This window comes from Protopterus annectens, chromosome 6.part0, assembly GCF_019279795.1.
Source record: "Protopterus annectens isolate FY-2018-M chromosome 6.part0, PAN1.0, whole genome shotgun sequence".
NCBI classification, from domain to species: domain Eukaryota; kingdom Metazoa; phylum Chordata; order Ceratodontiformes; family Protopteridae; genus Protopterus; species Protopterus annectens.
In genome coordinates, this window is record NC_056737.1 from 41789664 (window position 1) to 41811517 (window position 21854).

The following is a 21854-nucleotide window of genomic DNA, read 5'->3' on the forward strand; positions in this document are numbered from 1 at the left end:
CAGCTTACTGTGACCCTCTCCTTGTTCAGCCTGGTGAGTGGGACGTCAGTGTGTCTGACTATGGAGTCACCTATGACAAGTATGTTTGGTGTTGTATTTGGCCTTAAGGGCTGTGACTGCTTTTCACACTGCTTTTGTGGTTTATGTGTTGCTTGTGGGGTGTCTTGAGGTAACAGTTGTTTGGGTGTCTGCTTTGGAGGCCTCTGCTGTTTAGGTAAATTGTTTATCCAGGGTGGTGGTGTATGGAGCCCTGTACCAATGTTGCAAGTCCTTCTATATAGGCAAGACAAGACTATTTGTAAGTTAAAAGAGAGAATCTGTGAACACTGGAATGATATCAGAAAAGGAAAGACAACAAATGCGCTCTACAGGCATATTTCCGCCTCTCCTGATCACCATTTCAGGTTTGTGGTAATTGACTATATAGAACATGATCAGAGGGGCTTCAACATGGAAGAACATCTTAATAAAAAGGAATAGTTTTGGATTTTGATGTGCAACGCCCTCTCACCTCCTGGTCTCAATGACTCTTATATTTATCACCCCCTATTCTAAAGCTTAAGAGCCTGGAAGGGTGATTTACATCAAGCACATTGCAGTTTTGCATTTTCAGTGAGAGTGTTACGACAGTATTGTCAAGTTTACTTGTTACATTGTTGTTACCAACTTTTTTATTTATTATTCATTATTCATTGCTCATTCATCATGACATTTTATTTGGTTTTACACAATTGTTTGTTTTTTAATGTTACCTTAGAACTGTGTATGAACCTCATTGGTTGTTTTTTGTCACATGACTATTCAATCTATTATTTAAAGTCTTGTTTTTTTTTGACACAGCAGTTCTGAGGAAGTCTTGTTGAAGATGAAAGCGCTTGACTGCTCTGTTTTTTATTCAACAAATTTTGGTGGTTTGATGTTGGCCTGTGTGGTTCCTGGAGCTCAACTCTCCTTCTTTTGGACTGGTTCTCAGTTTTTCTTCTTGATGGTTATCCATAAAGCTAATTGATGCAGAGGTGGGCAGGAATGGGTGTAGGGTAGAGGAGTGGAGTGAGCCTGGCATAGCGGGTCAGACCAGTGATGTCAGTCGCCACAAAAAATAATCACTTAAAGAGAAACAAATGTAAAAAGTAGCACAATGTGAAACCCTGAGTAAATAAAGTGAGTCAAGAATGATTGAAGGTGAGGGAAGGGGAGGGGGTAAGAAGCTGCAAAGAAATGTTCTTAAGAATAGTTACAGCTCGCAAAAACTGATAGATTAGGCAAAGGCAAGATTATAATAGTATACAGCTGGGTTATATTGCAAAAATATTGTCAGGACTTTTAGGGGGTGTAATGAGAGTTTGGGGGCTCTTGGTGGTATGCAAGCAGCCTTTAATGCAAAATTAAAGTAAACTTCACTATATAAAGCTAAACATACAACGGTTTAATTCTGGCCATACACTGAAGACTATAGTCCCTTTATAACAGCAGTTTAGTAGAGAGTTAAAGAATTACATGAAATAAAATAGCGGTTCACTAGATTGCATTTAATATTTCTCCCTCCATTTGAAAACTCTCTTAAATTCTAATAATCACTCATCTAGCTGAACTCTTACTCTTTTACAGATGAACAATAAAAAATAAAGTGAGACTTGAGCCTGGAACCTGTTTCTTGTTTTGATCTGACCATGTCTACACTTTCCCCCTAACAAGATGCCCCCTATCACTGAAGACATTCTCTCTCCTGGGTATCATCTAATATCGCTTTATAAACATGCATCTTATTAACTTCAACAATAATTTGATTGCCACTTACCATCATCCTTCCCCCGCTCTCCATTATCCTGTTTAGTTTCACTCAACTCAATATCAATAACTCTACTAGATATCAAAAATCCAATAACACATGGTCACTGAATTTTAAACAATATTCTGAACAACATAACTCTAATACCCTCCCAGACTATCAACCAACAGTTTCCATTTGCTTGTGAAACAAACACATCAACAGTATCCACTACCTCCTAGTTAGAAGTGCTTAAAACTTTAACGAAAACTCCTTCCTCAATTCTTTTGAACAGTGTATCTTGTCCTTTCTTATAGGTTCATAGGTAAGTACTAGGCTAGTTGCCCTTGTGGGCCATTTTAAAACTAGCCAATTTTGTGCTTAAAATAACCTATCCCATTTGGATATAGATAGGTCTTATCCATCCCGGGGTCATTAATTGCATATTACCTGTAATGAGAATAACTGGGATCATAGAATATTTAATTTGAGGGGACCCATGCATAGGATAAAGCATTTAGGAGCTATCATATGATGATGATCAAAGGAGAGGGAATTATCAACCCATGCTCCAAGGTTTTTAACAGCATTGACATTCGGAAGTTGGTTGTTGTTTTTGTTGTATGTTGGGGGTTGTCTACCATATGTGACAATATTGGACTTATCAGTAATTAACTTTAGCCTATTTTAGTACAGCAGATATTTATGAATGTAACTTCTTGCTGAAGGGCTTGAGTATCAGATGGGTATTTGACAATGACTGCCAGTTTACTGTAGACTGCAAATATGGTTAGCCATTGATCTTGGTTTATGATCCAGAGATCAGAATTGTAAATACCGAACAAAAAAGGTCCCAGCGCTGAGCTCCATGGGACACTACTTGTCACCTTCATACTCTAATGAGGCAACTGCTACTGGCCCTATGTCAGTTCTGTCTTTTATCCAATTTGCTATCCATCTTACCACATACAGATCTATTTGTAATGAATTAACTTTACTACCTATGCTAGCATGGGGATGGTGTCAAATGCCTTAACAAGCTCAAGGTCAAGGCACTCCATGTGGAAAGCATGGCCACTGCCAACAGCTTGTGTTACCCTTTCAAAGAATTTAACAAGATTCATTAGACAAGGTCTACTGTTTGCAAGTTCAAATTGCTATGAATTTTGCCCGATGAGATTTTAATATCATGAGAGTTTTAATATCATCATACTTTTAAAGGCTTGGGACTCACTCTAGTGGGTTCATGACATTTTAAATGGTTACACTTGAAATGACATTCTGATTGTCAAGCATCTAATACTAAACGATTGAGAACATCATTCATACAAAACAGCTCTGTAAGGGAATAAACAATCACTCATAATACCAACAATGCCATAGCACCAGTAAGTGCGAGAGCAGATGAGAGGGAATGCTCATGGGAAAATCTTGTTAAAAGGCATCCTTCAGAGTTTGCAGTAATGCCATTCAAACTGCAGTTGTTAGTATGTAAATAATGTGTGTGTGTGTGTGTGTGTGTGTGTGTGTGTGTGTGTGTGTGTGTGTGTGTGTGTGTGTGTGTGTGTGTGTGTGTGTGTGTGTGTGTGTGTGTGTGTGTGTGTGTGTGTGCATATGTATATATCTATATCTATATATATATATATATATATATATATATATATATATAAATATCTATATCTATATATATATATATATATATATATATATATAGATGCACAGTTTATATATATATATATATATATATATATATATATATATATATATATATATATATATATATATATATATATATATATATATATATATACATATATGTCCTTTATATCACTGTTGCAGCATCCTAAACAGAAGGGATCTCCTGCCCAGGGCAGCCCAATGCTTGGCCAATATACAAAAGCCTAATGATCTTGTATGTTGTACATCACATATATGCTCCCGCACAGAACATAGAGCATAAAAGGAGCAGATGGGCACAGCTACTAGAAACTTCTTTGCCGCCAGTTTGAACACCATTATTGCTAGTTGACCTGAAATCCTTGTTGATGTACTGAATACTTAGCCACCAGATAAGTGCCCCTTTGGGTTTTGTTTTTTTTTACTTTTCTTGGTCTTGTATTTTATTTACTGCATAGAATTCATGTCTTCCAAGACGGTAAAATGTTAGTGTGGAAGGCAGATTTCCCATAAGGACAATGTCTTTTTTGTTTGGGTACTTCCCACAACCATACCTCTTATAGTATATGTAAGGCATTTGTGCCTAAGACACTCAGAAGCTATTTGTCTTTCCTTGTCATTTATCTTGAAAACCAACTGCTTAAACAGTTAGTCTAGGATACCAAGGTGGTACCAAAACAAAACACTTTAACCCAAAGATACTCCTGCTAGGTAAGAAGAAGACCAAGAGGTCTCAGCTGGATTCTTTAGTTGTCCAGTCTCCACTGGACATCCCTCTAGAAGTGGGTAATAGCTCTGTAGGTCATTTGGTGTCTGCACTGGATTCCCCTGAAGTGATCCTGTTGGTGGCCGGCATGGATCTGTCTTTTCACACGTCCTCTGAGGCTTTGCAGGTGTCTGCTCTGGATGTCAAGGGGAAACCACAGTTGATTATTTTTGGAGGGTCCTGGAGGGATTCCACAGATACTGGTCAGGGAGGAGGTTCCGGGTTCTCTTATCAAATCTTGCCAAGGGTCAGAACCTCCAGTATTTGTAAGGGCTGATGTCCCTTCCAAAAAAAGATAAAAACTGAAGTATGTTTTGCTCTATTCTAAGAATCCTCAAAGGGAATGGTAAGAGTTTACTTGGGGCTTATTTTCTGCATTGATGGCCCTAAACCCTCCTCAAGGGGTTTCAGTACCCGCTCCTCCTTGGACCTCTACCCCTTCTAAATGGCTTAGGGAAGCAGATTCCTCAGATGATGATTCAGTGTCTGATGAGGGGTCTGTGTCCTATTCTTCACAGATGCCTTTGCATTTGGCTTATGGTTCTAATGAAGTGGAGACTGTTAGCCCTGAGACTCTTTTTGAGTTACTGTCCTTTGGGGACAACAATTGCTAGGATGATGGAGTACTTTAAGTGGGATTCTTCTCAAGTGTCTGATATTCAGAGAAGATATTACGAGTTACTTCAGGTAGACAGCCCTAAACCATCGGCAGTTCCTCCTGTGCTGGCTGCCTTGTTAGATACCTTCATTGCTGCTTCCAAATCTCCTGATTCTCAGCCTCCTGCTTCTAAGAAACCTGATAGGTTCTATAAGGTTTAAATGTCCTTCTAATGATCCTGCTGTGGTGTCAATCTTTTCTGACAGGCCTTATAAACTTTTGTCCTCTTCCAAACTTTTGCCTTCTGATAAGGATAGTTGGGCAATGGAGAGGATTGGTAAGAAAGTTTACACTGCTTCTACTTTGGCCTTTGGGGCTACTGATTACCAGACTCACATGACCAGGTGTGCTTTGGCCTTGATTCCTTAGGCTTGCAAGGTTATTTGTGACCCCTCCCCCTGATTCTGAAGGCAAATCATCTGCCTTATCTATTTTAGGTTCTGCTTCTCAAGTGGCTCTCCAGTCTACTAAGTGTAGCTACGATGCTGCTGATACCTCTTCCAGGGCTGCAGATTTTGGGTCTGTCATGGGGTGTTATTCTTGTCTTTGTCTCCAGTAGCTCCTTGAGGACATTAAGAATAAGTTGCTGGATGTGTTTTTGGATAATAAACAACTTTCTGGGACTGCTGCTGCTGACATGTTTATGTCTTTTCAAGAGAAAGGTAAAGCCTTGCAGGACCTTAAACATATTTTTGTCTCTCCTATCCCTAAGTTCCAGAGGAATTATCCTTCTTGATCTGCTTTTGTTTGCAGGCAATTCTGCCGGGCCTCCAAGGGCACGAAGGGTAGTAGGTTGCCCCCCCCCCCCCGCTAAGGCTTCTCAGATTTCTGTGGCCCAAAAGTCTCTTTTGTCCGATAAACCTGCTTCTGTTTAACAATTCATACCCACTTCTTTTAGACCAGGTCCTTTTGTCCCTTTGGCTTTCCCTTTGTCTTCCAAATTGGCATCTCATCACTTCAGACTCTTAGGTTCTATCATCCATCAGGGTTACTTTATGTTATGGAAGTCTCTCCTTCCTTTTTCAGGGATTCCTCAAGCTGCTCAGCAACTTCCTCATTTCCCAGAGGTTCTAGGGTCCCTGAGGAACCAAGGAACCATTCAATCTTTTCCCCCTTCCCAAGTGGGAATTGGTTTTTATTTCAGGAAGTTCTTGTTTACTTGAAAGGAGGGGACTTGGAGACCTATTCTGTATCTCTCCCTCCTTAACACCTTTCTCAAGGTCCCTTCTTTTTAGATGCTTACTTTTCAAACCCTGTTTCCTCATTTACTACCCCCAGGCTTTTCTGATGTCTTTGGATCTGAAAGATCCTTACCTTTATATCCCTATTCACTCTCTTTTTAGGAAGTTTTTATGTTTCTCTGCGTCTTCTTTTCCTTTTCAGCTCTATGATTTGCCCTTTGACCTTTATACTGTCCCAAGGGTATTCACAAAATGCCTGGCTCCTGTTATTGCTTTCTGAAGGCTCCAAGGCATTCAGATTTTTCCTTATCTAGATGACCTGTTGCTTCAGGTGCCTTCTCCCAGTCACCTATTGCAGGATCTGGAGTTCACCATCTCTCTTCTTCAAATGCTGCAGTTTACTATCAACTTCCAAATATCTGTCCTATCTCCCTCTCAGGATCATGTATATCTGGGCTGCAGGATTCAGACAGTGCCATTGTTGGCCTCTGTTCCACCTCCAAATGTTTTGTCATTGACAGCCTTCTTTCAGTCTCTTCTTTCTCTTACTACCATGCCAGCCAGGAAGTTTCTTTGGGTCCTGGGATTCATGGCCTCTTCTATTCCAATGGTCCCTCTCGTCTAACTGCAAATATGTAAGCTTCAATAGTAACACAAGTCAGTTTGGCTGCAGCATTGTCACCCTCTGGATTTCAGTGCACCTCTCCTTCCCTGTCTAAAGAAGGTATTTGACTGGTTGATTCAAGAGTTTGCTCTCAAGCGAGGCCTGTCCTTTCAGCCTCCAGTCCCTTCTCAAGAATGTTTTACTGATGCCTCAGACATGGGGTGGTGTGCTTCTTTTGGTCACCTCAAATTTCAGGGTCTCTGGCCCCCATCAGAAGTCAGACCATATCAAAATCAAAAAGTTCAGAGCTCTGATTTTGGTCCTTCAAACTTTTCACCCCATATTGTATCCAGGCACCTTAAAGGTATACACAGACAAGACTACAGTGATGTGGTATGTCACCAAGCACGGAGACACAGAATCTTACCTCCTCTGCAGGATGGCTCTTCAGTCTTGGGAGATGGCTCTCAGTTATTCTTCAGGCAGTATAAACTGCTTCAGAGCACAATCTAGTGGCAGACTGTCTGAGTAGGTCCAAAACACAGGTTCATGAGTGGATGCTTCACAGAGACTTTTTTCTGGACATTGTCCATTGGTGGGGTATTCCTCAGGTAGATCTTTTTGCCTCCCCTCTGAACAGGCAGCTTCCTCTATTCTGTTCCAGAGTACCATGCCATCTGGCATGGAAGATGGACACCCTTTCTTTTCCTTGGAAGGGGATGTTTCTTTATGCTTTCTCTTCCTCTACTTTCAAGAGTCATGCAGAAGATTCAGCTGGACTCCCCAAAAATCTTGCTAGTGACGCCCTTGTGGTCAAGAAAGCACTGCTTACCCCTCTTAATGCATTTAGTAAGCAGCAATCACCACAAGTTACCTCACTGGTTGGATCTCCTTACACAGAACAAGGGGTCTCTCATCCACCCTCACTTGTCCATGCTTCAACTGACACTGTGGGTGATAGAGTTTTGAACTCTTTCAGTCAACTCTGTTCTGAAGACTTGCTCAGGGTTTTACAAGAGACAAGGAAACCCTCAACCAAAAAATCTTGTATGTTCATATGGAAAAAGTTTTCTGTCTGGTGCCATGCTCATAATCAGGACCCTTTTTAAGTGGGTGTCCCTCTGGTACTCTCTTATTTGTGTGAGTTGCTCCAATTTGACCTGGCCTATTCTTCTGTAAAGGCCCATTTGTCAGCCATCTATGCTTGTCTGCCTTTGAATCCTCCTTTGACTTCTTGTTTTGAGGTCAAACAATTTCTTAAAAGCATCCTGCATCTTAGGCTTCCAAGGAAACCTATTCCTCCTCCTTGGGACCTTAATTTTGTTTTGAAAAAATTGACTCAGACTACTTTTGAGCCTACAGATTTTGCTTCTTTGCAACATTGTACCTGGAAGATTGTTTTGTTGCTGGCTCTTCTGCTCAGAGGGTTTCCTCTTTTTTTTGTTTTCTCACAGGGACAGGGTTGCACTGATCCTTCGTTAATGCTCAAGGTAGTAAATGAAATGTCCTTGAATCAGTCAGTACAACCCCCTTCTTTTTTCCCTTCTCCTCAGTCTGCTAGTGAGATAGTCCTGCATACCTTGAATTTGCACAGACCACTCAGATACTATTTGGATAAAACTAAGGGCATCTGTAAGTCTGATAAGTTTTTTGTTTTCTTTCTTCCCAGGAAATTGATTTGGGCTGTTTCTAAGCAAACCTTCTCCTCCTGGATACTTAAGACCATTTCCTTTTATTATACTTTTCATGGCAAATCTCTGTGTACTTCTGTTAGACCTCATTCCACTAGGGCTATTGCCTCTTCTGGTGCCTTCTTCAAGGGGATGGACACCAATTCCATCCTTGAAGCTGCTATGTGGTCTTCGGTGCGAACCTTTACTGAGCATCAAAAGTTGTATATGGTTTCTATGGCCAGAGCAGGTTTTGCTGAAACCATTTTATGTGGGTTTGTTGAGGGCTGTTCTCAGCCTTCCACTTCCCATTCTGTTTCTTGAGCTTTTACTCTTCCTTCTGTTTAGTATATTGCAACAGTGATATAGAAGGACATAATACAGTTGTCTGAAATCTTACCATAACAGCAGCAGTCCTTCTTTTCACTGTTGCAGTATTCACTCCTTCCCTCCATCCCCTCTTGTTTTTGTTTTAGATTCCCTTCTGTCTCAGGCTTTCCCTTTTACTCCTACATTTTTCCTTTTGGATGTGCATGGACTCCTTTGTCCTATGGAGATTGTTCTCTTCTGGGGCAATTCATTTCTGGGTAATTGCGTCCATAGGTCCCTTTTATGCCCTATATTCTGTGCAGGGTACATAAATGTGATGTATGGCGCATAGAAGATGATTAGGCTTTGGTTTACTGGCCGACTGTCACGCTGCTATGGGCAGGAGATCCCTATACCTCTCAACTTCTAAAACAAAGAAATCTGGACAAAGCCTACAATAATGGGGTGGGGGATTTTAATTATCGCCATTATAAACTTAGAAAGTTCATAGAATAAAATTATTTTTGTTAACATACAATTTCTGAAGATATGAAGTCTGAAACTCAAATATATGTCATTAGTGACTTCAATCCTCAGTGATTTGCCAGAAAACCACAATGTTTATGAGGGACAGATAAAAAATATGAGGACAAAAGCTGGACATTCTGCAAAAATCTGGACAGTTGAGAGGTATGATTTCCTTCTGTTTAGGATACTGCAACAGTGAAGGGAAGGACATCTGTTATGGTAAGACTTTACACAAATGTACTATATAATTTCAGCTGTTGATTAACCTTCCACGATGTACCTACTTTTTTCACTGTTATTGTACTCTTTTTACTTGCTGGTGCATTCTTATTTTTACGTCTACACAACTTATTTCATACTATTGAGTTTTGGTTTGTACTTTTAAATGTTATGATACTTCCTCCTCTCCCACTTTAAAAGGAGGACCACTTTTAGCGCACTATTTAACCCCGTCATCACCAATGAAACGAATACATGAATGAGAGACTGTAGATATCTTAAAACTATAGCGCTGGCTTTGAATTTCTCACTTCAAAATTAGAGGATATACTATTCATTAAAATAAAACGGTGGTGGAGGAGCGGAGTACTCTAGCTCAGCTACTGCTCTAGAGGAATTTACTCACCAATTACTTACGCGGAAAACTATACGTATCAACTGTTCATATCCGGTAAGGTGGGCGGTCATAAATTACTGATATCACAAAAGTAAGATGGTGCTGTTGGAAAACGAGCAGGTATGTTTGTTTTTACAAGAAAGTAGCAAGACTATATATTGAGAGTAATATGTATTGAATTGTGTGATTAAAAGTAATGCTGTGAGTACAAGAATTGATGCGTGTGTAAGGTGGCTTGAGAGCAAACTATAGCGTGAAACACGATTACTGACTTGCAAGAAGACTTTCAGTACCAGGAGAGTGAGTGGCTTTTGAATGGAAAAGTAACTCTCTTGGCTGCTACTGACACGGAAGTATGAACGACTTTCTCCATCCGGTTAAGAGCGATGTTGCGCTGGACGTTGTGCACAAGTTCCGTTTTGGAATTGCTGCTCAGTTTTTCAAAACTGAATTGTTTGTGTAATTGGAAGTAAAGGCCACAAATCTTGACATGTTTTAAACGTCGATCCATTTCTTTTAAAATGAGAACATCGGGTTTTGCTCCAGCATGTATATATTTAACAATATGAGTGAAACTCGGGTTTTGCTCCAGCATGTTTTAAACGTCGATCCATTTCTTTTAAAATTAGAACATCGGGTTTTGCTCCAGCATGTATATGTTTAACAATATGAGTGAAACTCGGGTTTTGCTCCAGCGTGTATATATTTAACAATGAGTGAAACTCGGGTTTTGCACCATCATGTATATATATTTAACAATATGAGTGAAACTCTGATTAGTGTTATTGACTGACTGTTATCGTCAGTGATTTACACCAGAATATCAGAAGGTTTTTAAGGGACAGACCTAAAATGTAAGGCAAACTCGGGAGCATTTGATTATGTGTTATCACTCCATGCGTACTTATCTACACGTGTACAATAGTAGATTAAAGATGAAACATGCCTCCGCTTTAATGAAATTTGTTCCGACTCGGAGAGAAGTTACACAAGCCCATTTAATGAAAGCAATAGAAAGTTATGTTTGACACTTGCTAACTGGGTAAGTAAAGTACAAATTGGAAGACAGTACCACTATGGCTGGGTTAGCGAAGTACTACAGCTGTAGTAAACCGTACTCTAGCACTGCCTACCTAATGATTGACAGGCGTAGGTATTGAGTGAGGACCACAGTAGATGGGGATGTAACGAGCCACGCCCACCGTTTATTTTTATAATTACCATTTGCTGACCTAAAAAGTGGACTGTCCTTTTGACCGCTTTAGGCAAGACCCCAGCACAAAGAAGAGCAAAGACATCACGTTTTTTTTTTTTTAGTCAGCAAACAGGGGTGCCCAACCTTTTGGCTTGCTGGGGCCGCATTGAGTGAGCAGAAATGGTCTTGGGGCCGCATATAAAGTATAACATTCAGTTGACTCTTTCTTTCATTGCTCCGGAAGACCGCAGTCGACCTCCTGCCTGTACTGTAGGTGCATTTGAACAATGAATAAATGCCTAATATTTGCCTTAAAATTCTAATTCTCATTCTAATTCTCTAATCTAATAGTTAACTCTAACATCTTAGTTAATATATCTATATCTATCTATATATATATATATATATATATATATATATATTTTTTTTTTTTTTTTAACAAATAAACAAATATTCACTACAGCACTAGCATTAGCATTTCTCACTGGGAAAACCATTCCAGCAGCCCAACTATGTAAAATGTCAACATCAGCATTCCTACAATACTATAATCCACAAAAATAACCCAACAAATTTGCAATAAAGTAAAGAATTCACATTACTGACTTAATAAAACAATTCTGAATAAGCTACAAGAGGGTCTCACCCAAACAAATAACTGGTGCCAGAAATATGGCCTCAAGCTAAATGCCAAAAAATGCATCATCATCCCCTTTGAGGAGAGTGATGTCCCCACAAATTATCACATTAATAATGTTGTAAGCACGCAATAAGTCATATGGTACTTGGGCACCCAGGTTGATAGAAACCTGAGTTTTGACCACCACGCTGTCTCCGTTGTAAGGAAAGTTTTTTTTACACGGCCCACTTCATTAGTAAGGGTATCTCATCCAGGGACAAGGAGGTCATAACATCCCTGTATTCTTCCTTTACAAGAGCCATTATTGAGTGCAGTGCCCCTTTTGGCATGTGCCAAAAGAAAGACTACAACCATTTCTGACAAAAAAGGTCAAAGGACTAAGCTCACTATGTTATCCAAACAGACTAAAAAGCTTCTTGCTTTCCCCTGTCTTTCACTGGCCCCTATATAAATGTCATCATTGGCTTGCTTTCCAGGCTAAGAAAGATCCTGCCTTAAGAGACTTCCTCTACCTCAGAAATACTGGTTATACTTAAAACGCTCACTACAAAGACCACAGCCTTCACTGCAACATAAACTAGCCACTTTTTATGGACAGGTTCTCAATACAAAAACCTTCAACTTCTGTAAAAAGCTCCTCTAGTTTAGCAACACTATGGCTGGATGGATAGCCATAAATGTAGTCCTTGGGTAAGTAGCATAGCCTTCATCAAACCAGATGGGAAAATCCACATACTAACCTTTCCCAGCTGGATGGCTAAGATCTAATATTGGTTACTCAAATCTAGTTGCCCAAGAAGAGGGGCATGTTTAACTAAGAATTCCATTTGCAAAATTATATTCAGTTGTTGTTGGGTCTTTTGGCTTTTCCCGGTTAGGGGTTGCCACAGCGGAACTCCAGTCCGCTAATGGCTGGCAGTTGATTTTTACGTATCGAGTTGCCAGCCCTGACGCACAACCTTCAATGAAGGAATGCCCATTCACGCATGTCTCCATGCAGAAGACGCTCTAGCTGAGAGTCGAACCGAACAGTGTCTTATTGTGAGGCGACAGTATGCATATTAAACCTCTCTCTCTCTCGTACTACATCCATAATTTGCTGTCTCTCTTTCGTATATTATATTGTATTGTATTGTTTTGTGTTATTTTTCGAGCTTTTCTCCCCGGGCCTGCGCTGAAAATGGACCTGTGTCCAGTTGGACTTTCCCGGTAAACAAATGTAAAATAAAATAAATAAAAATAAACTTCCCTCCAATCTAAAGCCATTTGACATTCAGACATTTTAATTTGTGCAGAAGTTACTCACAGTGACAGTTTACTGAGCTGTAATGCTGACCTTCACTTTTGAAAAAAACAAATTCCCAGACTTTGTCAATAGCTGAAAGTGTAGAGAGGATTATTTATTTATTTATTTTTGGAAAACATCTTTAAAACTGTTAAATTGATTACACACCCAGAAACACAGAAAAGTTATTGTGATTATGTAAACCACAGACTGCTGTAAGAAATCAAAGTCGCATTAGCACTCTATGCTTATGTCTGAACAGATGAATCGTACCTGTCAATTCCAAAAGAAGTAAAGTAGCTTAATAAGGATATTTGCAAGGTTACATGGCAGTTTATATTGGAAATAAGCAGAGATATTAAAAAGGCTCTGTTTTTCATAATTATGCCGAAAAGTCTTCCAAGGTAAATACAACTTCTGATTTAGTATGGAACCATACCTCCCAACCTTAGAGCAGGAAATCTGGACAAAGCGAAAAATAAGTGGGACACAGGCCAAAAATAGTTATGCATCACAGGCAACTGTAGCTGCAAACATTATACATCACTTATAATATTTCTATCCCATTATTATATATGGCTCATTCAGTCCTGCCTTCTTTTGCATCAAAGAAAACCATGCTTTGAAATGACAAATGCATTAAAAATAATAAATAAAACACATTGCATCAACATCCTGCAACTTCCTACCTGCAAGCAACCACAGAGCTTTCACTGAAACTAGGGCTGCTTGTTTCCCCAGAATGTGACAAATGCATTAAAAATAATAAATAAAACACATTGCATCAACATCCTGCAACTTCCTACCTGCAAGCAACCACAGAGCTTTCACTGAAACTAGGGCTGCTTGTTTCCCCAGAATGACCGCTCTCTCTAAGTCTAATGGTGTACAATCTACCAGTATCTGGACTACCTGAAATAAATTAAATTATGGCCTGTAAATTGGAAGTACACTTTGTTTAATTAAACTATATTTCTAAGCCCACTTACTATATTTTTTCAGTAACATCCCAATATCTATTTCCAAGTCACTTTACAAGACATTGGCAGTGGTAGACTTGGCATCCTTCAGAACCCCACAGGCCCACGCTAATACATTGTCCATTAAATGTAAATGTCCATCCACTGTAAATGGCAAGAAGCTATGTCTTAAATCTACTTCTGGCATGCGTACCCAAGTATTAGGTTTTGAAACAAAGAAACATATTCTCCACAGTCTGTAAGTCTCTGTCGTTAATAATCATCTACTGTTGCAGCACTCCCAACACATAAGCACACACATACACACTAAAATCCCCAACATTTAAAAAATGACATTGTCCCCACTTGATTTGCCAGTATTGATGATCCGCCAAAGCTATGCTTACTGTTGTCCAATCTACCACTGCTTAGAACCCATCAATGAAAAAACAGTACTAGGTGCTTTTTTGTTTGTCTGAAAAAACAATACAACTTTATATGCTACAGTCCCACATAGTCAGTCCACTACTGACCCATTAACCCTAGGCTGCTGTCTCATTCTTACTCCCTGGGACTGCATTACCTTGGATGACTACTTTTATTTCCTAAGCAAAAGACAAATTGGAAGATGAGGCAAAAATCCAGACATTCTTTGAAACTCCATACAGTTAAGAGGTATGAGTTCATGTTCAGTACAATACTCTCCCTGTCAGGAAAGCCGCAACTTAATGAAAGTGTACTCTTAATGTATGATATATTTGTGAGCTAACTTGTTTGAGTTCAGTAGGTAGACTGATCATTGTTAGCCTCTTTGTGCATGCGTCTCTCTGTCATGCACACATATACACACACACTATTCTACTTTCATGCACACAATTCTGCTTTCATGCATGCACTCACTCACTCCATACTTGCCTATTAGCACAGGTAATTGCTGTCCCTTTCAAAGGCAACAGCGGCAAATCCATACATGAACCCCTCTTCAGTGAGAACACACACACGCACTGATTGTTCGGCGCAATATAATGGCGTAAACACACTGACCCTTTTTTGGCTCAAAAACAAAACTAGAAGGGTGCTTTGGCACATGCACACACCGACATTAGCATTATAGGTCACGGGAGCGAAAAACACAAAACAAAAAGTGTTTTGGGACATGCGTACATCGATGTTGCAGTTAGAGGTTGAGGGCCGCATGGAAGAGCTCTGAGGGCCGCAGGTTGGACACATCTATGTAAATTTAGTAAGATTGAATGGAGATGGGGTAAGACTTCAAGATCGATTTGTTTAATTAATACTTATTAACCAGGATAGTCCGACTGAATGAAAGCCTATTTCAGCGGAGTCTCTGGGGAAAAAAGCTCCACAGAAGAAAAATGTTCAAGATTTCAGTCAGTGCATTGAGAAATGTATATGCGTAACTATATATAGCAGGAGAAATTGCAAGCTAAGATATGCATGAAATACAGTGCAGTCATAATACATAAACTATATATGCGTGAAATAGGGCGGCCATCTGTCAAGAAATTCAGTTATGGCGAGTATACTTCTTAAACCTTTAGTGCATGAAACCTAAAGCTTAAAGTTATGGGGGGAATGCCCTAAAATAGGGACAGATTTTAAATATTGCTATTATAAACTTAAAGTTGCTGGAATAACAGCATTGGTGTTTAGCGTGCATTTTCTGAAGGATGTAAAGTCAGAAACTGTAGTGTGTGTCATTTAGTCACTGTTTCTCTTGAATTTTATGTCTGCATTCAAACTTTATGCAAAAATAATCAAACTTTATGTAAAAATAATCACTGCTGTGTGTGTGTATATAACAATTTCCAGCACTGCAGACAATAAGCGGCTATTTTTGGTGGTCTGGGCAAGATATGTGGGAAAGAAACCTGTTAACAGTTATTTTGATGGGATAATTGGCTAGGCTTAAAATGGCCCACTAGCAGTTAGCTTAGTACCAATCTATGAACATGTGTCTTTTGGCTGTGGCTCCATCTGTGTAGATTTTGTTTTCTTCAACTCCCCAAAGACATACCATAGATGAATTGATGTCCTTACATTCACCACTGCAGTTCTTTACAAATGGGTTTCCCTGCTGTGAAGCCCATTACATTCACCACTGCAGTTCTATTTACAAATGGCATTCTGAGGATGGTATGCCTGAATGTCGCCTTTATGCCCTAGCCTACACAAGGAGTGTGCAGGTGACGTTCAGCGTACTTTAAAGCAATGGTAGACATTGGTAAATTGGCTGGACAGTGGGCTTTATGGCAGGGAAATCCCCTTTGTAAATACAACAGTGGTGAAGGCAAGGACCTCAACCATTATGGTAAGATTTTATACAACTGTACTTTGTTAAAAAGCTGTGTGTGTACATGTGCATGTATGGGAGTGTGTATGAGTTTAATATTGATGGTTGCCTACACAAATCTGGGTAGTGAAAACATGAAGACTAAAATGCATCACATAACATCTAGAATCTCAGAGCTTCTGCGCCCATTATTCCAGGTTACATAACTGGCTTAGGGTCCTCAGCTGTGGTCCTCGCCTGATCTAAATGTGACACCACTCCAAGGTGAATACAGAGACTGGCACAGTTTGTGTGGGGATGCTGCGGTCATTATTTCCCCAAATCAAACTTCAGAGGTACTCAAAGGTCACTATAGCCTCGTGTGTTGGCTGTGGACAGTGTGGTCATTATTACTTTAAACATTCCACAAATCACATTTCATAGGTGTGCACATAGTTGCCATAGCTTGTTTAGGGCCAGTGAACTGTATAGGAACAAACTGGAATGCATTACTGCAAATGTGTTTTTTTTTTTTTTTTTCGATTTCACAATTGAAATCTGAAATGTACAGGTGCATTTTTTTTGGGGGGGGGAGCGATATGCTGCATATATGGAGCATGACAGCAACAGAATGAAATATAATGCTGCATTCAGTTTCATCCTAATTTAACTTCAGAGAGGAACAGAAACCTGGGTACTTCCGTTAACTGGGCAACAGCTTTCTGGGCCTAGATTTGCGTTAACGGAAAAGTACCCATTTTTCATAAATATATGTAGACAAACTCAAAAATATGTAATTATTTAGTGAGTTCAGTCCTCACTGATTTGGCAGAAAACCCATAAACTTTTATGAGGAACAGACTAAAATATGATCATTCTGCGAAAAAAGTCGTTGAAACAATGTCACGCCATTGAACATAGAAAATCATACAATTTGTAGTAGGTTTTAATCAAATTAACTCCAGCCATTTTCTATGTAATTGCTTAACTGCATAAAGTGCATTGCTTCACTTTTCGTCTGCAATCTGTTGCAATTTAGGTAAACTTTGAAAGCTGTATTTTTTTTTTTTTTAGCCAGGTATCAGGAAGTGTTGTGCTTCCCACAAGATGACAGCGCTGATGTGGTAAACATTTGAGTCTGAACACACTACATGGCTTCAGTTATATGCATTGCTGGAGGATGCCAAATGGGTAAAAGTACCAAGTCAACTTTTAAAAGTGCACAAGGAAAACTGTGTGTAAAGCTCTATATGGAAGACACTGATGTGGTGTGTGTGTTTGTAATGGTGTTTGTTTTTTTATTTTCCTTTAATTTTCTTTTAAGCATGCACAGTGTAGTGAAAATGGAAGTTAAGGGTTGTATATTGCTTTTACATTTGAAGCAAAGGGCAGATTGTTTTACCTGCAAAATTTCACTGACAGGAACTTTTGGGAGGAAATGAGAGCACATTTCCATTTTAAGGAGTTTTGCATACTCCCACGCAGAGAGGACTAAGTGAAGAGACCCATCTGCTCTCCCAGGTGCTAGGATAGTGGATGTTTCAAATGCTCTGTAAAGTCTTTCTGTTGAGGACTAATGGTATAAGGACCAGTTTAACATGTTTTGATTTATCTAGGTCTGGAAATGTGTGCATTTGTTTTAAAAACATATCACCAGGATAACTGATCTGTTTCTGACATCACAAACAAAATTGATAATTTTATGTACATTACATATCTGTTCTTTTCCGTTAATGCAAATCCACGCCCAGAAAGCTGTTGCCCCATTAACGGAAAAGTACCAAGACCTGTTAGGTCTGAGGTAGTGTGCTGTGTAGCAGTGTGATGGCAGCAACTTGAAATATATGGATATGTTCACGTATCCTTTCACTTTCATCCCAGTTTAACACTATATACGGTGTGCTGTGAAAGCATTTTATTTTTCATTTATGGATAACTTCTGTTCAGTTTTAAAGTAACTACTGTGTCATCAGCCCAGAACATTAAGCCTTGGATATAACCGTATTTTTACCTTGAATGAAAAAAGCCGGTTTCTTTCCTTAGTCGTGATTTTTGTTCAGGCCATCATTGGACCAAAGGTTGTGAAAATAAAAGCTTACAATCCCATAGCTTTTGGGGGATTAGTGACACCCAGTATAATTTTAAATTCTTCCTTATGCAGTTGTTATAGTGCAATCTTGGCCGAGTAGAATGTATTGCAATGATGTATGGTGAAGCTGACCAGTTAGCAAAAGTATGGGAAAACAAAAGTACTGTGTTTGAGGATGCAAGGATGGGAGTACTGTGATGTATGCCATGGAGACAGACAGGGAGGAGTGGGAATGCTCTAGAATGCTTTGCTTAGGAATACATAATTCTGCCCATGAAGTCATCGTATATATATGGTATTTAAAAACTGCTTCTTGGTGTGGCTAATCTGAAGGCAAGGGGTGTGTTCATTATGTGGTGGGGGAGGATGTGGTTGGTTAGGAAATGGAAGGATGCAAAGGTGGCAGCCCTAACATGAAATATTTGCATATAAGATGTTGCATTAAATGGCTCAAACTTTATTGTAGTATTCGTGATCTGGGATGGTAAGTTAACTACAGTTATGGGAGCAGCTGCAATTAAATAGCATCTCTTTACTGAATCTACCTGCATCTTTAAAGCTTTTAATGGCTTCTAGATATTTGTTTGTAGGTAGGTGGTTCCAGGCAGTAAATCCCAGCCTAGAGAAGGCTCTCACCTACAGCAGTTTTGAATGGAGGGTGTTCTATGTGCTTTTGAGCACACAGGTTCTTTTAAATGTAGTCCTACTCTTAAAGGGGGGCAGTGACTATGTTGTAGCACCTTGTAAATTGAGTACTTTTAGTGCCTCATACAGCCACTTTTCTTGAAATCCATTTGGAATTTTTTTAGCAAATTGCAATGTGTGCTAATGGAATGAATCTGCATATTTTATTCTCAGTAGTCTGCATTCTGTGAGGGTTAGTCTGTCTGTATTCTGTAAATATTGCAGACAGAATGCATAACAAAAGAGGGGCTATATTGAGGTTTGGATATTAATAATGGCCTTGCGAGCAGCAGGTGAATGGAGATGACTGATTTGAGCAAGGACTTTTTTTAGTTATGACATCTGTTCATGTGGTGGAGAGTGAGTCTTGGTACCTCTGTTCACTGATGTACCATATGAATATTATTTATGATTAAGATGCCTGGAGTGCACTCTGCAGTTTGCATGGTTTTAAACTTAACATTTTAAAATATATACAAGGTTAAAATTTAATCGCATGTAAATCTTTATTCATTCCTTACTGATAAGACTTCGGTTCTGTCCTCAGAACCGACATGGCCGTTTCCAAGCTCGCGCCAGCCAAAAACTCTCAGCTAAGACCTACCCATAATGCCCCTCTCAGTTACTCCAGATCAAGTGGAAATTTGTGAGTTTTTGTCATTTCTCTTCAAACTTTGTTTTTTAGTCTTTTCACCATGGCCTATAACCTGCTTCTATTTCCTAACCTTTACTTTTTGGTAATTTAAATCTCTACCATCGTTGGTACTGTCCCCCTCTCCTGCCTTTGGTAGGCCTTCCTTTACCACTTGTAGTATTTTTAAATACCATCGTTGGTATTCTCTCTTCTTTCCTTGTTTCCTTCAGGATACCCTTTGCCTGTGCTATTTCAGACTTAGTTAAATTGGGGTTTAAACAGTGTGACAAGTGTGGGCGTAAGATGCCCAACTCTTGACGGTAACACTTGATGCATTTACTGTTTGGGCGTGGACCATATAAAGGCTGATTATGATATTTTTGTGCTAGTTTTAGAAATCGCACTCTAGCAGAGCATAAAAACAAGCTTGTGTCTCTCTCTCTCTCTCTCATTACCCATAAGATTTCATGTCCAGTTATTCAAATACCATATTAAGGTCTCTCTCATGATTTTCTCCTTTTTTGATCATATCCTCCACAGTTTCTCTTAATTCTTGACAGCCCCTCTGCTTTATACTATATATACGATCTTTCATAATGTTTTTCATTTTAGTTTTAAATCTCTCGCGCTATTTTTATAAAGATCTTTTATTCGTAGGATCATAGGAAGTTACTAGGCTAATGGCTGTAGGGCCCTTACAAGCCTAGCCATGTTCTACCCTTTATTTCCATGATCAGCACGTAATGCCAGTCTCCATGAGGGACACTGGTAAACTTATGGTTACCCATCCAGTTGTCCAGATGTGTTTGAAGTGGGCTAATGAGGTGCTCTGACATTAAGTGGGAGTCTGTTCCAAAGGTCTGGTAACCTCTGGGAGGCAAATTTTTCCCTGCAGCAGGTTCTGTTAATGTAACATACTAGGTTAAGGTCTTTGAGTGAGTAACCTGTATAAAATTTGACTTTTAGATATGCATAATTTACAGTAAAGCAGGGTCAGCGATTGCCTTGTATGTAAGGCAGAGATGGCCTGTGAGTAGTCTGTATGAAACAAAATAAAGTGACTGATTTCAGATAGGACAGATGCTGAAGACCTTGAATTTTCTTTGAGGAACCTTTGTGGTTTCTCCAGTTGTTGCAGGTGCTTGGAAAGGTACATAACAAAAGGGGTATTGTTTTAAATTATTGGCCTGATGAGGGAAGAGTACAGGGAGGCTATAATTACTTTTCTGGAGGCAATGCCCTTTACTTGGGAGATGAGCATTAATGAATGCCCTTCTTACCACTGTGAAGACATTGCGAGCAAAGATAAGATTGCTGTCAACCTGTGTACCCAGGTCTCTCACCACTGAGTGCAGACTTAGGGTGTTGCTAGTGATGTGGTGGTTAGTGGGAACATCACTCTTACCAAAAGGGATGATGCTCTTTTTTTTTTTTTTTTTTTTTTTTTTTCCTTGAGTTTGTCCATGACTTGGCACCAGTCATTTTAAGAGCTGTTGTAGGATGCTGACATCATTTGGAAATTCTATGACCACTCTCAGTTTGCAGTCATCAGCAAACTCAGCCACAGACCTTTAGTTTTTGCTTCTACTTTAGAAAAATAAGATTTCCAAACAGAGGTCCCAGGACTCCATCCTGTGGAACACCACAGGTCTTCTGTTGGAGGTAGATTCCTCCATTTTGACTGTGTTCTGTCAATGAGCCAATTAGCAACCCATCTAACAATAGAAGGGTGGGTGAGCTTGTCAATGATGCCCGAGGTGGGGGATAGTGTCGAAAGCTTTTTAACAGGCATGATCTCCTTCTGACAAATCCAAACTGAGTAGGGCAAAGTGTTTTGAGATTACCTATATCTTTAAGGCCCATGATTCATTCTACGTCTGTGCAGATAAGGCTAGTAAGCTTGTAGTTCCCAGGTTCAGTGGAAGCACCACCTTTGTGCAAGGAAATAATTGTGGCGGTCTTCTGTTCAGCTGGGATGAAGCCAGTGCTTAGGCTATGATTGAAGAGCGTATCCAATGGTGTTGCTAATTCTTGTTGGAGCCCATGTAGGATGCAGCCTGGAATGTTGTCAAGTTCCATAGATGCTGTGTTTTAGGCCTTTGAGAGGGTGTTTGCAACCTGCTCTTTAAGGATACAGGGTAGGGGACAGGTGGTAAGAATGTCATGGGGTACATGTGGTGGGGGACAGGGTATTGAAGTGTTCACAGTCCACAGAATCTGTTTATGTGGTATCATTAACTACCAGCTCGGCACAAATCTGGGCCTTAGGTTACTGATGTGTAATTAAAGAACACCTTA

At 39.7% G+C, this 21854-nt stretch overlaps 1 protein-coding gene across 2 annotated transcripts in view; it reads left to right on the forward strand.

The window, feature by feature from the left end:
• The first annotated feature begins 9619 nt into the window (after positions 1–9619).
• Positions 9620–21854, forward strand: part of SRP14 (signal recognition particle 14) — a 137054-nt gene continuing 124819 nt past the window's right edge. The window contains exons 1-2 of one of the 2 annotated variants that reach the window (XM_044073834.1): positions 9620–9897; positions 17224–17417. In XM_044073834.1, coding sequence (XP_043929769.1) covers positions 17301–17417 — 117 coding nt within the window. In that variant the 5' untranslated portion in view covers positions 9620–9897; positions 17224–17300. The remainder of the gene's footprint in view (positions 9898–17223; positions 17418–21854) is intronic. The other variant, XM_044073835.1, reaches the window with a different exon arrangement.